The sequence below is a fragment of the Protopterus annectens genome, chromosome 1.part0 (genome assembly GCF_019279795.1).
Source record: "Protopterus annectens isolate FY-2018-M chromosome 1.part0, PAN1.0, whole genome shotgun sequence".
NCBI lineage: Eukaryota > Metazoa > Chordata > Ceratodontiformes > Protopteridae > Protopterus > Protopterus annectens.
In genome coordinates, this window is record NC_056725.1 from 772998428 (window position 1) to 773016522 (window position 18095).

Here is an 18095-nt window from a genome sequence, read left to right on the forward strand (position 1 = left end):
TTCATTTTGACTTACAACATTTGATTAATTCCATTAATCAATGCCTAATGAAAACATAAGGGCAGGGGACAAGGTAAAAATAATGTGAATATCATTTACCTGAGCTAATTGTGCTTGTCTGCGTTTAAATGCTTCAAGTGGATCATCTTCTAACGCATAGTTTTCTAATACCGTCCTTACATCCTCAACACCATTCATGGCGATTGCTATTCAAAAATGACAAGAAAACCGTTAGAATGCAGTAAAGATAGCAATGCAGATTTGAATCTAGTCAGTCAGGAAGCATCACTGACATGTCAAATGGTTGGGTCTTACTATATGAGAACAGGCATCAGATCTGAACAGTGGACTACATAAAAGTCAGCATGAGGAGATAAAGTTCATTTATGCATATACACCAGATTACGCCAAAATGACAAACACTGATCCTCAACTCTTGAGAATATATGTAAAATCTTATTAAACAGCTGCAGTCATCACAAAAAAATATATATCAGATTAGTGTGCAAGTCACATCCATTTTACAAGCTGATCTTTCTGTAATTTAGTAATGAATTCCACTAAATACAATTTTTTTCTTTAGGGTGCCCATCAATTTCTCTTTCGCTCTACATTCTCAAACGTAAAATCCTACTTACCTAATGTGAAACTACAGCATATTGCTAGAAGAACACGGTACAATTATAAGTACAGATGATCTTCAAAGAAAGGCTTAAAGAAGGTTAAAAAGTGTGCAAGAAGGTGCTAGAATAACAAAGCCATGAGCATCCAAAAGAAGTCATTCAGTTGGGGCTGCCCCTTCCTGCTGACATCATGATGTGCTTTATTATATAAAAGGAGTCCTCTCTCCATCCTTCCTCCACTTTGGGTATTAAGTCAAACATAGCATAACCACCTTCGCCCACCAACTGCAGGAGGAGAAACATATATAAACACAACACACACTACTGACTTACCTTTTGGGCATGCTAGGGAAGAATAATAAAAAATTAATGCAAACAGACCTCATAAAACTTTTTAAGAAGCATTTTCATCCAAATAATATAGACTTCTTCATATAAACAAAATTCAAACAACCTTTAAATACCCTTTCATGAGTCATGTGTTCAAAATTCACCATTTAAAATCACACTCATTCAATTACATTCTTCCAACTACAGAAAACAAATCAATTAATACACAAGTCACGAGAGATGCTAGCTGTCCATACTTTGTTTCAATGTCGAGTGGACCTACATAGGTTAGTGGGCTAAGTTTTAAAATACTATTAATACTTAAATGTTTACTAAAAATAGGAAAACTGTCTGCCTGTAGAATTAACTGCCATTTCAGTTCTTTTTTTCTCAGCTGTTGAAATCTTCTCTGTTGTCCATCATTACTTCACCTAAGACATCAAGTACAAACTTTTAAAAATGCCACAAGTGTCACTGTTTAAAAAGAGCATTGTTCTTGCTTTTAACAGCTAAAATGTTCCTATGTGCGAATTCTCTTGTAGTTTTACTTACACAGAAACACCCACAGTCGGAGCCTGCAGTTTTGTAAATCACTCCATATGAGTTGCAAGTGAAATACTCAGGAGTAGTTAAAGACTCAGATGCTGAGTTAGACAATCTCCAACTGGTGCAATTCACACTGCCTTTGTATGGCAACTGAACTACTTGTCAAGGATACCCCTGTGTAGTGTGTGTAACAGTGTGATCTAGAATGGAACTAAAAGCATGACGATATGCTCTGTAATTTTCATCTGACTGGAGATGCATTCTGGGGTCAAGAAAAATCCTTAGCTTAGGAAAATCATTAAAAGGGATCGGTTATCCCCTGTATGGTTCACCATCAATGTTACAACAGTTACTGTCAGAGCAACAATCAGGTCTTTACAATTGTAACAAAAAAATCTAACTTGGAAAAAAATTGGGCAGATTCTAATTATTCTTATTGTAAACTGCAGATAATCTTGGCAGAAATATGGCTACAAATTAATCAGTGAATACTGTCTTTAGCCAATAAGCAGAGGGAATGTGACAATTCCTTTATGCAAAAAATGGGTCTCTCAAAATACCTTGTCACATCTTACTATTCCCTCTAGCATCAACTAGATTCTAACTTTAAAAGTAACAAGGGGTACTCCTCTGCATTATACAAGCCGCTTAGATAATGCTATGGTATTGCAAATCAAACCCACAACATTAGCCACCTATAGAAAAATGAATTCACACGAAGTTAAATGGTCAACCCCTAACTGATACAGGTTAGTCAGGCTATGCTAGGAGGCTGTATAGCCAATACGATCAATCAGTGAACCCTCCTGGCATTGTATAACCTATGTTGCCAATGCCCATTGGGAAAGGAATGCATCTCACAAGTAAAAGGTCAAAAGACAGCCTTCTATGCCATGTATGTCTCATAGTATACTGGGGGGAGGGCTGTTTAGTCAATCTGATAAATTACTGACAACCCTTGCCTTCTAACAATCAAACTTTCTATACCTACACGTGACTGTTAAACGTATCTAATGCATCAATGAACATTTCTGATAATGCACGAATCACACTGGCTATTTCATGAAAGGAGCTCAAGGGGTAAAAGGTCACAAGTTACCCCCCCCTCTACACCATAAAAGTCCCCCCCAGACTATGTTAAAGGGCATTAAGCCAGTCCAATAAATTGCCCACCAGCCACTGTAAAGATTATCTTGGCTTTTGGCAATGGAACAAATAAGTAAAATGTCACAAGCCAGCTTTATCGCTCAAGTTAGTGACGCTATTCTATGGGGCTATCAGGTAACCACTGTATGACAAGCTGCATTACTAGAAGAATTAAGTAACTTTGGGCACTATTTTAGTAAATGTTCTAATGCAGTACATATACAGCTGCACACAAAGTAATTCAGTTAAATGATTCATATCATCCTTGTTGAGAATCTTGCACTAATAATGTGGCACATGGTAAAGAAAACATCCCACAAATTGAAAAATAACAAGTACAGCTACAAGGGGTGGGCTTCCTTGAAAACTCACTTAAAACTGCATCACAGTTTGAATAACAGAAGCATTTTCCTACAGAGTTTATAGATTTAAATCTTCTTAGTAGTTAAAAGCCTGCTTATACTTATTGAAAATAACTGGTTTTACACTGGTTACATTAAACATTCTCACTGTCTAGCATGAAACAGCTCACCTTCTAGTTCTACAATTTTCGCATTCTTTTATAGCTTTAAAAAATAAGCAATAAAAACTTAGAAAACTGTACTAATAAATATGGAACAATACAAGGACTGAAATGTCCAACACAACCTAAGTCACTAGGAACAGTGGTGGAACTAATAGTTTTGCTTTGTTAAAGAGGTTCACTTAGGCACTTTTTAAATTCCCACAGTGTTATATAAAAACTCAACTCCTTCCTTGTTTTCCACAATTCAGAAGTTAAAGTTGTATTAAGCAAGTAGAGTTGAGAGACATTTCTGTCAACAACTTTGAAAGAAATTTCAAGTATTGCTGGTTCCTCAAAGTTTTGATGCAGTTGAAAAGAATGTTAAAATGATGGGATCTCCACTGGGAATACCACTGAGATTTCCCTTGGAAAGAAATGCCATAATTAAGCATCCAGACTGACAGAGATGCACAATTTCGGCACAGAGGTCAGGTATTCTATAAAAGACTTCTGTCTTCATTGTCACCTGAAGCAGCACGCACAATGACAAATCCTTTTAAATAGTTTAATATTTAAATAGGACAGCCAGGGACGAAAGACAAGGAGGAAAAAGTGTAGAGCCTTCCTGCCTGGCTCCGTGGTGCAAAGACATGGAGACTTGACTGTGGCCTAGATGACCAGGTTTCAGTTAGTGGCCCTGACACTGAAAGTACAGTTTTGTACCTACCATAAATGTAGATGTTCGAGTGTATACCCTGCTGCAGTCATCACACTTGGGTTATCCTGTTTTCAGGCAGTCCCGCAGTCGGCCTGAATTCCAAAGTCTTGGTCCGGAGTTGGTTGCTGTCACTTCTTCCCTGACGTCAGTGTGCCAGGGGTATATAAGAGGCATCAGACACCATTTTCTTCAGTTTTTTTGCCCCAGATGTCAGGTGCCCCCCCCAAAAGATGGTCTGTAGATAGTACCAATAATAAAAGCTTAGCACCAACAAAACATCCCTCCAGCTATAAGCAAATACACCACAAAGGTTGTATCAGATTTTAAGGTATTGAAAGGTTTTAGTTAGGTCAGAGGGGATGGAGGGAGGGTAACCTGGACTGCAGCAGGGTATACACACGAACATCTACATTTATGGTAGGTACAAAACTGTACTATGTTCATCGTGTTACCCTGCTGCAGTCATCACACTTGGGTAGAATCCCAAAGCTAAGGATGGGAGGTGGAGTCAAACAGGGTTAGAGGAGGCTAGAAGGCCCTGCAAAACTGCAGTGGCGAAGCCAGCTCTAGTCTTAGAGTAAAGTGGTAAGTGATGGTGTTTGGTGAAGGTGTGTACTGAACTCCAAGTTGCAGCTTCCAGAATATCCTTGGTTAGCACCCCCCTGAGGAAGGCTGTAGATGTAGCTGCTGCCCTGGTGGAGTGGGGCTTTATGCTAGCAGGAACTGGTTTTCCATGATGGGTGTAGCAAAAACGTATGCAATGTCCTATCCATTTGGAAATGGTCTGTTTTGAGATGGCCTTTCCTTGTGATGCTGTAGCATAGGATACAAAAGGTTGGTCAGATTTTCTGAAAGCCTTAGTTTTATCCAAGTAGTAACATAGTTGCCTGTGAATGTCCAAGGAATGCAGGAGTCTTTCTCCTTTGTTCTGTGGATTTGGAAAGAAAGTAGGTAAGTGGATGGTTTGATTTAGAGCCATACTGGATACCACCTTTGGCATAAAGGAGGGGTTAGTTCGTAGAGAAACTCTGTCTTGATGAAAAATGAGGAAAGGCTCTACTGCCATTAGTGCCTGTAGCTCTGAGACTCTTTTGGCTGAAGTAATTGCTAGCAGCAGGGCAGTCTTCCATGATATAAACTTTAAGTCAGCTGAGAAAGCTGGCTCAAAAGGTGGCAGCGTAAGTTCTTCCAGAACAAAATTTAGGTCCCAAGTTGGTGTTGGCGCTCTCCTGGGAGGCCTAATGTTTTTTGCCCCTCTGAGATACTGCCTTAGAAGTGGATGTGAAAATAAGGGAGGATCCGTGTTGTAGTGAGCTGAAATAGGTGAGGCGTGGATTTTAATAGATGAAAAAGAAAGTCCTAACATCTCAGTTAAATATTGTAGAATCTGAGGTATGTCTGGCTGAAGGGTATTTTGGCCTTTAGCTTGGTTCCAGGCGCAAAATCTTTTCCATTTGTCTGAGTAGGCTTTCCAGGTGCTGGGCTTCCTGGCCTCCAGATTGACATCCATAACAGCTTGTGAAAGAGGGGCTGGCTTGCTGCTTAGGTGATGTGCCATGCAGCCAAATTTAAGGTTTTGAGCTGGCTGTGTAGAATCTGACTGCCTTGCTGTGTGAGTAGATGAGGAATTTGTGGTAAAATCCATGGTGGGCCCTGGGCCATGTTCCTTAGTAGTGGGTACCAGTGCTGGCGTGGCCAGTCCGGGGCAATGAGTATCATTCGAGGTCTCTCCATCCTGACTTTCAGCAGCACCTTTGTGAGAAGGGGCAATGGAGGAAAGGCATACACTGTCAGCATTTTCCAACTGAATGAGCATGCGTACACTTTCCAAGCTTGATGGTGAAATGTCCTTGTGCAAAATTTTGAAAGCTGATAGTTTTGGGGGTTGGCAAACGGGTCTATGTCTGGGCTCCCCCATTTTTGAGTTATCATTGCAAATACTTGTGGATCCAGTTTCCACTCGTGGGGATCCATGATGTTTCTGCTTAGGTCGTCTGCCAATGTGTTCTTTTTTCCTGGCAGGAACTGAGATTGTAATTGAACTTGGTAAGCCAGTGCTGTGTTCCACAAGGTCATTGCTTGCCTGCATAGAGGGTAGGAGTGTGTACCCCCTTGTTTGTTTATGTACCACATTACTGTGGTGTTGTCTGTCCTTATTATAAGCTGTCCTGGATGTAAGAGGTCCTTGAAGGCTGTCAGAGCATTCTGTACAGCTAGCATTTCTTTTTGATTGATGTGCAGATTCCTTTGATCTGCAGTCCATATGCCTTGAACGCACCGTCCTGCCATGTGTGCCCCCCAGGCATAGTCCGATGCATCTGTCATAGTTTGCCTGGCTGGGGGTAAGGTGAAGGGCTGACCCTTGTTGAGGTGACATGCCTGTGACCACCATAGAAACTCCTGTTGAAGGCAGGGAATGAGAGGTATCATTGTTTTCAAGCTGTGGCTGTGTTGAGTCCATATGCTTTTCAGGTACCATTGTAATTTCCTCATATGCAGTTTTGCAAATGGTATTAGTAGTATGCAAGATGCCATGAAGCCCAAGGCCTGCAGAATTTTTCTTGCAGGGAGTTGGGTCTTTGTTGCCATTATTTTGAAGTATTGAGTTAGTTGTTGTAGTTTGTCTGGCATCAGATAAGCCATCTGGGCCGTTGTATTCAAGCTGGCACCCAGGAATGTCATATTTTGTGAGGGCACTAGTTTTGATTTCTTTTCGTTTACTGTGTACCCTAGGCAACTTAGAAGGTGTTTTACAAAAGTCAGATGTTGTAAGAGAATGTCCTTGCTTTCTGCTTGGATGAGGCAGTCGTCCAGGTATGGGTATATTTGAATTCCTCTTTGTCTGCAGTATGCAATTACTGGTGCCAGGCATTTTGTGAAGACCCTGTGTGCAGTAGATAAGCCAAAGGGCAGTGCAGAGAATTGGTAATGGGTTGAACCTGCAATGAAACGGAGGTATCTTCTGCAATTTTGTCCGATAGGGACATGCAGGTATGCCTCCTTGAGGTCCAACGTTACTAGCCAAGCTTTCTTGCCCAACATGGGAAGAAGCTGCTGTAGTGTTAGCATCTTGAATTTGGGTACTTGCAAGAAGGTGTTTAGAACTGAAAGGTCCAGAATGGGTCTCCAAGCATTGTCCTTTCTGGGGACTAGAAAGAGCCTTGAGTAAAATCCTTGGCCTTGCTCCTGTGCAGGTACCAGTTGAATGGCTCTCATGTCCATGAGAGCTGTAATTTGTTTTTGTGCCTCTGCCCATTGATTTTGTGGCAAGTTTGGCATTCCTTTTATCCTTGGCAAGGTGTGGAAATGGAATCTGCATCCTTGTGAGATAATGTCTAGAACCCATTTGTCCTTTGTGACGATGCGCCAGTTGTCTATAAAAAATGCTAATTTTCCTCCCAAGGGAGCTGCCAAGAGAATTTTGCCTGGCAGTTTGAGGTTTAAGTCATTGTGTTTGTCTTCTAGTAGTTTGGGACCGGTCTTCTCCTCCCTTCTGTGTTGCAGTGCCCCATTGGCGAGGTTTGTAAGGGATTTGTGCTTGTCCTCTGCCCCTTGGGCGTCTGTATTTACCCCTCTGTGGTCTGTCAGAAGCTGGAAAGGACCAATTTTTTGCTGGCCAATTTCTGCTGAAGCGTGGGGGTTGTATCTGTAAGAAATCTTTGACCGTCTGCATAGATTTTGCCTTATCCTCCATTTTCTTTAAAACCTCTTCTGCTTTAACCCCAAATAAGACTTCCTGCTGTAAGGGTGCATCTAGTAACTTTGCTTTAACATGATCAGGCAGAGTTTGTTCCTTTAACCAAGCATGCCTACGTATAACAGACCCAGTAACAGCTGCTTTACAGGAAGCTTCCAAGGAATCAAATCCACACTGTAAAGTATGTTTGCCCACCTGTTCAGCTGCATGCAACAGATCCTGCATTTCTTTGAATTCAGACTGTTGAGGGTGCGTGCTCATCTTTTGCTTTATTTCAGACATTAGGAATTGCTGGTATTTCAGCATGTGAAATTGACAATTTAGTGCTCTCATAGCTAGAGTAGCTGAGGTGTAAACCTTCTTCCCCCACCTATCTAGTGCTCTGGAGTCCCTTTCAGAGGGTACAGGATTTTTAGCCATAGAAGTCTTAGCCCCTTTGGGACCCTGGGAGATTGTCTCTGGGTCAGCAACAGGGCTTTTGTAAAGGAATTTGTGTGAGTCAGGCACTCTATAATATCTATCTGGTTTGGCTGGAGCAGGAGGCAGAGAATCTGGATTTAGACTAGATTCTAAGTAAACATCATCCACAATGTCTAAAACTAGAGGGATAGCAAGTAGTCTGTGCTGGGGGAGTAAAAAAAAACTCTCTGAGCCTTTTCTTTGAGTCGGAGTAGTTCTGACCTTCCCAGTGGAAATGTTCCCTCATGGTATGTAAGGTTTCCCCACAGGAATAGTCTTCAGGGGAAGAAGCTGAGGGAATGGAATCTTCAGCATCAGAATCTTCATAAGGAGGAAAGGAGTAATCCTGTTCCTCAGAGGAGCCTGAGGAAATAGACACTTGATCAGAGGAGGCATAATCCTCCTCGTGTCTAGGCCTTTTGTCTGGGGGGGGGGGGTTGGGAACCCCTGATTAAAGAAATCAAATCTTCAGCCATTTTAAGCATCTGTTTCTTAGGCATGGGGCCTTGAACTGGAGACTGATGTGCAGTCTTTTTTGGTTTTAAAGGAGTCTTAAGCTTAGCATAAGATTTTATGGTGAGAGTAGTCGGTCTGAAGACACCTTCTGTAACCGAAGGTGTTTCCACAGCACCAGCTTCTCCTTATGCAATGTTGTCGGTAGGGCCTAAAGAAAATGGCTGCATCGGCCTAGAACTCTCTTTTTGAGAATCCAAACCGGTCTGGGGTTCCAATTCTGCGGTCGTCAGGGGCTGAGTAGGCGCCTCACTGAAAACCGGAGAACCGGCGACCAGCCCAGCCGAGGCCTCGGAGTCTGGCTTGGATCTAGGCTGCCTGTCTATCTTTGCATTTTTTATGCACGCCGGTAGGTCGGTTGCTCCAACGGCATAGTGTAATTAAATTTCCTACCTTAGCAGTGTCGTGCAAAATCAAAGCGTCGCTTTATAGTTCGCTTACTGAACCTAGCACAAAACCGACAACCAGTGACGTCGTGGTCTGGGCCTAGGCAAGGAATACAATAAGAATGAAAGTCCTTATGAGGTATTTGCTTCCCACAAGAAATGCAATTGTTAACTTTTTCTGACATCGGACTGAGGCAAGAAAAGGTTCCCCAACGGGGTACTTAGCTTTGAAGACTTTGGACTGAAATTCGATTAGAAAATCTCAGGTGTCGGCTGAACGGCACTTGCCAGCTGCTTCTGCTTCGGGCACTGCGTGGCAAGAAAGACTGAAGAAAATGGCGTCAGATGCCTCTCATATAGCCCTGGCATACTGATGTCAGGGAAGAAGTGACAGCAGCCAAGACTTTGGAATTCAGGCCAACTGCGGGACCGCCTGATGACAGGATAACCCAAGTGTGATGACTGCAGCAGGGTAACACGATGAACATCAGCCGTGTAGGGAAGGGGAGGAGTGGAGAGCATAGCCTGCTCAACCCTTTCCACAGGAAGAGTGGGGTATACATGCACTCACAGGCACACTTGGGTGCATGTAGTATTAGGGCAGGGGAGAAAACTGAAAAAAAAAAAACTCTGAACCAGCCCAGGCTGTCTCGATAACAAATCCTCTTGGTAGACTCTTGCTTGGCGATGGCAACAAAAGGACGGATTGACCAAGACAGAGTCTGATGGTCAGTAGGCAGTGGGGACAAAGAAGTTGTTAAAAAAATGTGCAGATGGTACCAGCCTTCTCCCCTACTGTTTGACATTCCATTATCATCATATACAGTATAGTGTGCGCTCTGCTTCCCCCTTTTCATTATTTGCGTTTTTTTTTTTTTTTTACAGCTTAGGTTTGTGTCTTCCTATTACCAAAAAAAACTGGACAGTAGTCAGAATGGTCAAATGGCTTAAAGAGAGAGGACTACATTTTTTCATTGCTCCTTCTCCCCTTCATGTTTCCCTTACATACTGCTATCTATGGGTGTAGACAGAAGCCTCTACTTCATGTCTACAGCATCATGTTTCTGACCATTTCACCTCTATGTTTACTATGCTTCCAACTGGGGGTATAGTTAGAAATCTCACAGGCTTAAAAGAAACAGCAAGATTCTCCTAGACTTCTAAGGTATGACTGGACCTTAAGCTGGATAAACAAATGGCTGTTTAATCAGAAAAGACATACAAAATAATATTTATAGGTTATAAATGAGCTAGAATAACAATTTGTGTTTGTATACATTTTTCTAATGAATATGAAGTCAAACTCAAACGCCTGTCATTATTTGGCCCAGAGGAGGCAGAAGTGTTGTTTTTCCTCTATTGTCTTTTGCTAGGACTATGGCAGTAATTTGATGGCTGGTTAAAGACAGGCCAGATAAGATGGAGTCTTTTGTATCATAGCTGATACTACTGCTTTCGCCATCATTATTTAAGCACTAGGACCAGCAGTAAACACACAAGGACAAAAAGAAACCAACACTAAAATTTAAAACAAATTGATAAGGAAAAGTGGTAGATCAGTGGCAGGCAATACATGGGCTCAAATATCAACACTGGCTACATGAGGAAAGTCTGTGGCAGCCACAAAAATCCCTCAGGTGTGCAGCATGTTATCTTCTGAATAAATACCAAAGTATTTCACTTCTAATGACTTGAACTGTGGCAATGAAAGGCCATGCTTGAGCAAGAGATGAAGGTGATACAAGAGTCCTCTTGAGTTTCTTTAATACCTGCAGAACAAACTGTCTGGTTCTAACAGGTGTTCAGAAGTGGAACATGGCACCTATTCTAGCAGCTACCTTAACAAATGCTATGGAAGAGGTGATGCCTTAAAAACATTCTTAAGCGCAATTGTTTGGTGAAATTTACAGAATCTATATGGCTGACATAGTGCATAAGGAAAGGACCTGCAACACTACAAGTCAAAGGGTAACAGAGTCAAGCAGGAGAAGGCAACTGAAAAGGCTGGACTAACAATGATGGGTCTGTGATGGGTAGCACCATGTACAAGAGCATATGCATTGGAAGGCCACTGATAACATGTGGCGCCATCACAGCTGTTTACAATTTAGCAGGCACTGACATAAGTGAAGGTTTTGACTATTAACTTTTCTCCTTACAGTCTATTTTTTCTTTTTCACTGTTTTTCTTTAATATCACTGTTCCTCATTTTGTCTTTTTTTCAAAGCTGTATGTTTTCAGTACATCTCTGCATTTTCCCTGTTCAATGACTGGACCCTGAAGGTTGAAACCCCTGAATTATGGGACCTTTACCAATCCATGGTCTGCTGTCAAGGCTAATGCCTCTATGGAGAAATGGTCACACTGTCAGATTACTGCCTTGTGATGTTTTTGAAACTGACCCACAAAATGTAGGTGCTAACAGTGTGTTCCATGGAGTTCACATGTTGGGATTGGTTTTCCATAATGACACCTGGAATTCTTCAGCCAGAAAATATTACACAAAACATTTTTTTTTACAGCTTGAAAACAAATAAAAGGTTAGGTCTCAAAGGTAAATGACTGTATGTTGCCCTGGTTTTGCGAGAACAGGAGGGAAACTACCTGTTGCCTACTTAACAAACAATTTAAACAACTAACTGATCTTAGTGTCAAGTTAAACAACCGCTGCAGCATCATGACTGAAAAGGCTGAGGGACAGATGTAATAAACTGCAACATTACTTATTTGCTGTAACAATCTATCCTGATAAGTAGTTTAATTCTGCACTAAATTGAATTAGTTTTAGTCCAGTCTGCCCCACAATAAAAGCTGTGATGCTACTGCAGGTATCGGAATACTTCTGCAAGATACCACCAGGACAGGTTGTCACATATATCGGCAAGGCAACGATAGCTCTACTTCAGTATCATAAGCCTTCAGATGTTCATGCATTATACCCTCTCAACTGTACAGATTTTTTGCAGAACATCCAGATTTTTGCCTCATTTTTGGTCGTTTTTTCATAAAATTGTGGTTTTCTGGCAAAGTAGTGGCAAATCATTAAAAACTGAAGTTAGAAAACAATGACACACAACCAACAAGCGGTTAAGGTGAAATATACTATAAAGAAGACATGGGAGATTATATTCCCTTTGGAATGCAAAAAAAATTAGGAATATATCCTAAAATGACTTACAAAAAATGTGCCAATCTTAAGAATATTTTTGAGAAATACAGTTTTACACCAGTAATTTTGTATATTATAAAATGTCAAGATGTGGCACCTGTAAGTACTGTAGATGCATTAATGATGGACTGTACATAGTTGTAGAAGGATTTGATAAAACTTTAATCTGTCCAAGAAGATGTAATTGCAAAATGAAAATGGTGGTGTATATAGCTAACTATTTCTTGTTCATATTACTACACTGGTAAAGCAACATGGGCATTAAAAATCTATGAGCATGTATATGAAATCAAAAAAGAAAAAGCAACACCTTTACAAATATTCTTTTCTTTGTTCAGGTTTTAAAAAAATGCATATTTTATTTTTTTATTACAGATAAAGTGGTTATGACTGACTAAAACTAGAACAAAAGGAACTGATTTGGCAGCTACGTCTTAATGTGACAAATAAGGCCGGTCTAAATACGATTTCTTTGTACAGTAGGTTAAAACAGAGGGCAGACAAATTACTTTTTAGAGCGGCTTGTTAATTTATTTTGCTATAAGTAATAAACAAATTAAATATTCTATAAGAAAAATGTATTTATAATGAATACTAAATAGGAACTGAAGGCTATTATGTACATGGTTAATTAGTGAGGAGATTTTTTAAAAAGTTAATTACTTATTTTTTTCTGATTGGATGTTAAAGGAATGAATTAGTATTTTATTGATGTGTTGTAGAGTGATTTTTCTTCTCTGATGAAGTCTATGTAGTGTATGTATACAAAAGTGCTTAGATTGGAATAAAAATATTTTTCTATTTATTACGTATTTCATTGTGTCTACTTTACAATGGTGGTGTATGTTGTTGTTTGTGGAAGGCTGGTTACTGGTGAAGCGAAGCAATAAAAGAGGAGGAAGTCAAAGTTGAGACGCTCACTAGGTGCGGAAGTGGTTTCTCTTTTGGTAGTAAACTTTCTACGCCAGAAGTAGTGGAGGTTACATGTACTGTATGTAACCAAATTTTTATTCATTTTGAATTTTTCTGATGCAACAACTGTACCTATAGAGCTTTTCTCACTGAGCATTCACTGAAAAGGGGCAGCTGTGTCCAACTGAATCATCTTAGTTAATAAAAGCCGATAAATAAATAAATGGAAACCTATGCAAAGCACTCCATGGTACCACCACACCGCCCACCATTTCCGTTCACCTGCATAACCCAGTGCCTCCTCTCTTTCTCCCATACTGGCTTTCCCCACACCGCACAGATTACTTTTTTTTTTCTTGTTTTTTTTTTCATGCTTATTACTATTCTCCCAGTACATACATTGCATGCCTCCTTACCCTTATCAAAAAAGAGAGCCAACTGTATGCATGTCTGATATTCAGTTGTGGGGAAAATGAAATGAAAACTAATGATTACAGCAATGTATTCCAACTTGTTTATCCTAAACAGTACATTGTCCCTAGGCAAGCTATACTGAGCTTCTGTGCAAACCTCTGATGTTTGTTTGTGAAGAAATTAAATAATGACTAAACTGTCCCCAACCCCAGCATGGGATGTGACAACATTCTGAGCACTTTTAAACCATACGTTTTTGAAAGATAATGATGTTAACTTTTTTCAGCTATCCAGAAAATGCATCAATGTGCCTGATAAAACTGTATGTGCACAAATAAAAATAGGTGATATTTTCACACACACAGACAAGCCAGGTCTATCACAACATTCACTGACTTTTCCATACACAAGCCAGGTCTACTGCAAGATGCAGACATACATACATACATAAACCCTCTTATTTACAGGCAATTTGGAGGAATGTCTATTCTGCTGCTGCGTATCGTTGGGAAGTTGTAGGAAATCAAATCAACTGGTTAAAGCCGACAAAGACATGTAGACTACACACAAAAGGAGCCACAGCAAAGAGTTCAACCAGGAAACCAAGTACTATCAAACTGCAATGCAACCTGCTTTACCACTATGCCAATGATCAGTTGCCTTCACTTATAGTCCAGTATTTGTCTGCCTGGGACAGCATGATTGACAGACCATGATGCTTTGCCACAGATGGTCTGCACCTGTCGCCCCTGGGATTCAGGTTACTGGCTAAGGCTCTTGCCACCCCTATAGTCCCTATAGTGCCTTTTTTAGGCAAAGTTCAAAGGACAAAACCACCACCGTAACAGGTACAAGCATGCAAAATTTGAAGGTAATGGTACTCAATGCTAGAAGTCTAAACCTCAAAATGCACTCTCTCTCGAGGCACTCCTAAAAATGGAGAACATCGATATCTGTGCAGTAACTAAGACCTGGTTCAAGGCTCCAGAGAGCACCCCTGCAATACCAGGTTACAACTCTTACCACACTTTTCGGCCACCAAAGCAGGACTGACACACTAAAGGTGGAGGAGTGTCAATATTCACCAAGGATATTCACACCACCAGGCTAGCTGCCCAGCACAATGCATCTGAAATTCTCCAGGTGCAACTAACACTAGGGTAAGACTGCAATCCAAATTGTAGCTTGCTACAGATCCCCCACCATACCCCAAGATTCTCACTACACCTTTCTAAACATACTGGAAAATATTAAGAGAGAACCAAACACCCTAATACTGGGTGATTTTAACTACCCTGCCATTAACTGGGAAAACTACTCATGTACCAACCCCTTTGCCCAACGGTTCTTGGAATTCATAAATTCCAACGCCCTGGATCAACTAATCCATAGTCCCACCAGTGGCTCCAATATCATAGACCTGGTTATTACCAACATGGGAAATCGATGATCCACACCTATGGTCACCTCCTCGTTAGTCAGGTCTGACCATAAGCTAATCACCCTTAACATCCACATCCCACCCCCACCCCCCAGTAAGGAAACCTCCATAAAAAACTTCTCCAAAGCCAACTTCATGCTACTCAAGTCAGAAGTGACAAACTTCATGACACCCATGCAGACGGGAGCTGAAAGTTCAACTGCTGAATCCTACACTAAGGCACTGTACAAGCACATCCACTCATGCATAAATCGTGCCATCCCAAATAGAATCAAGATGCTCTCATCCAAAAAAAAGAAGCCAGTCTGGTGGTCCTTCTGCCATAAACAAACTTTACAACAAAAAGAAGAAAAGTACAGTTTTGTACCTACCATAAATGTAGATATAGGTATGCATCTGCAGTCCTTACATATGGGTTGTCCTGCCTCAGGCAGCCCTTCGGTCGGCTGGATTCCAAAGTCTGGGTCCGGCGTCAGCTGATGTCGCCCTTTTCCCTGACGTCAGAGCGCCTGGGGTATAAAAGTGTCAGCCGATGCCATCTTCCTCAGTTTTTCTTGCCCCAGATGCCAGGTGCCCTCTAATGAAGGCTAAATTTGGAGAGATGCAAAAAATTCCAAACATGCACAGTAATATAAAACAAATACACCATAATAGATAACCCCAGCTAGCTAGAAGAGGGATAAATACTCAAGTAATACCACAGAGGGGTAGGAGGGAGGGAAATCCTGACTGCAGATGCATACCTATCGGACATCTACATTTATGGTAGGTACAAAACTGTACTATGTCCTTCAAGGATGCATCTGCAGTCCTTACATATGGGTAGAATACCATAGCCAAGCTGGGGGTGGTAGGACCTAAGAAAAGGATGGTGTAGCTAAAATACCCTGCAGGACTGCAGTAGCAAAGCCTGCTCTGGATCTGGAATATAAAGGTAAGTTGTAATGCTTGGAAAATGTATGCACGGAGCTCCATGTAGCAGCTTCTAAGATGTCCTTTGTAGCCACCCCTCTTAAGAAGGCTGTGGAGGTGGCTGTGGCTCTGGTGGAATGTGGTCTAATGTTGGCTGGCACAGTTTTGCCATGAAAAGAGTAACAGAATCAAATGCAATTCCCTATCCATTTTGAAACTGTCTGTTTGGAAATTGCTTTTCCTTGTACACCAGCAGCATATGCTACAAAAAGCTGGTCAGTTTTCCTGTAAGTCTTAGTTCTGTCCAAGTAGTAGCGCAACTGTCTGTGAATGTCCAGAGTATGAAGAAGTTTCTCTCCTTTATTTTGTGGATTTGGAAAGAAGGTAGGCAGGTGAATAGCTTGGTTCAGTGAGACCCTGGATACCACCTTTGGCATGAATGAAGGATTGGTTCTCAATGAGACTCTGTCCTGATGAAAAGTAAGAAATGGTTGTACTGCCATGAGGGCCTGTAACTCAGATACTCTTCTTGCTGAGGTTATGGCCAGAAGGAAAGCAGTCTTCCAAGACAGGTACTGTAGTTCTGAAGAGGCTGCTGGTTCAAAGGGAGGTAGAGTTAATTTTTCCAACATGAAGTTAAGGTCCCATGTAGGCACTGGTGGTTTCCTTGGAGGGTTGATGTTTTTTATCCCTCTTAGAAACTGCTTTAGCAGCGGATGAGAAAATACAGGTGGATCAGTGTTGTACTCTGCTGAAATTGCTGAAGCATGAATTTTTATGGAAGACTAAGAAAGGCCATTATGGAGCATTTCTGCCAAGTATTCCAGGATATGTGGAATGCTCATTACTGTCGGATCTTGGCCCTTTGTGGAGTTCCAAGTGAAATCTTTTCCATTTTGCTGAATATGCCTTTCTTGTGGAAGGCCGCCGAGCTTCCTTGATGATATCCTTTACCCTTTTGGATAGTTTATCCAGGCGAGGAGTCAAGGTATTTTCCAGGCTGTCAGCTGCAAGGTTTTTAGGCTGGAGTGCAGAGTTTTGTAATTGTGCTGTGTCAGAAGAAGTGGCCATTGTGGTAGAGGCCACGGTTTTGTGAGTGACAAGCTCCTTAACAGTGGGTACCAGTGTTGTCTTGGCCAGTCCGGAGCTATCAGAATCACTTTTGGTTGTTCTGTCCTGATCTTCAGTAAGACCTTGGTCATTAACGGAAGAGGTGGAAATGTATATACTGTTAGAGTATTCCAGCTGAAAGAGAGAGAGTCCACTTTCCATGCTTCTGGGTGGTATGTCCTTGTGCAGAATTTCTTCAGTTGATGGTTGTGGTGGGAGGCAAAAAGATCTATGTCCGGCGTTCCCCATGCTTGTGTTATTTGAAGAAAGGTGTCTGGGTGCAGCATCCATTCGTGTGGATCCATGATGTCTCTGCTTAGGCTGTCCGCCAGTACATTGTCTTTGCCTGGTACAAACTGGGATTGCAGCTCTATACTGAGTTTTAGGGAAAGTTCCCAAAGATTCATTGCCACACTGCAAAGAGGGTAAGAATGGGTACCTCCTTGCTTGTTTATGTACCACATAACTGTGGTATTGTCTGTCTTTAATAGCAGGTGGCCTTGATGTAGGAAGTGCTTGAAGGCCTCGATTGAATGTATCACTGCCAGCATTTCCTTTTGGTTTATGTGTAGGCAAAATTCTGTTTGTGTCCATTGTCCTTGAATGCATCTGCCCTCCATGTGCGCTCCCCATCCATGGTCTGAGGCATCCGTTGTAATGGTTTGGCTGATATTTGGTTTGCTGAAGGGCAGACCCATGTTTGACTGGCTTGCTTGAGCCCACCACAGAAATTCCTTTTGAAGGCATGGAATAAGGGGGATCAAGGCTTCTAGGCTGTGACTGTGTTGAGACCATAGACTCCTTAGGTACCATTGTAGTTTCCTCATATGCAGCCTTGCTTGTGGAATCAGAAGAATGCAAGATGCCATGAAACCCAGGGCCTGCAGGATTTTCCTTGCAGCCAGTTGGGTTTGTTTTGTCAGGTTTCTGAAATAATCCGGTAGTTCTTGTTTTTCTTCTGTGAGAAAAGCCATTTGGGTGGTTGTATCTAGTTTTGCACCCAGAAAAATTATTCTTTGGGATGGAACAAGTCTTGATTTCTGAATGTTGACTGTGTATCCCAAAGCCTGAAGTAGGCGGATGGCATAATTCAAGTGTTTTACCAATGTTTGTTGGCTGTCCACTTGTATAAGGCAGTCGTCCAAGTATGGGTATATTTGAATCCCCTGAAGTCTGCAATGTGCAATTACTGATGCCAGGCATTTCGTGAATAC

General features: G+C 41.5%; 1 protein-coding gene across 1 annotated transcript in view; it reads right to left on the reverse strand.

Annotated features, from left to right (window-relative positions):
• TIMM50 (translocase of inner mitochondrial membrane 50) overlaps positions 1–18095 on the reverse strand; it is a 1096571-nt gene that overhangs the window by 50487 nt on the left and 1027989 nt on the right. The window contains exon 10 of the mRNA XM_044062888.1: positions 100–206. Within this exon, the coding sequence (XP_043918823.1) occupies positions 100–206 (107 nt within the window). The remainder of the gene's footprint in view (positions 1–99; positions 207–18095) is intronic.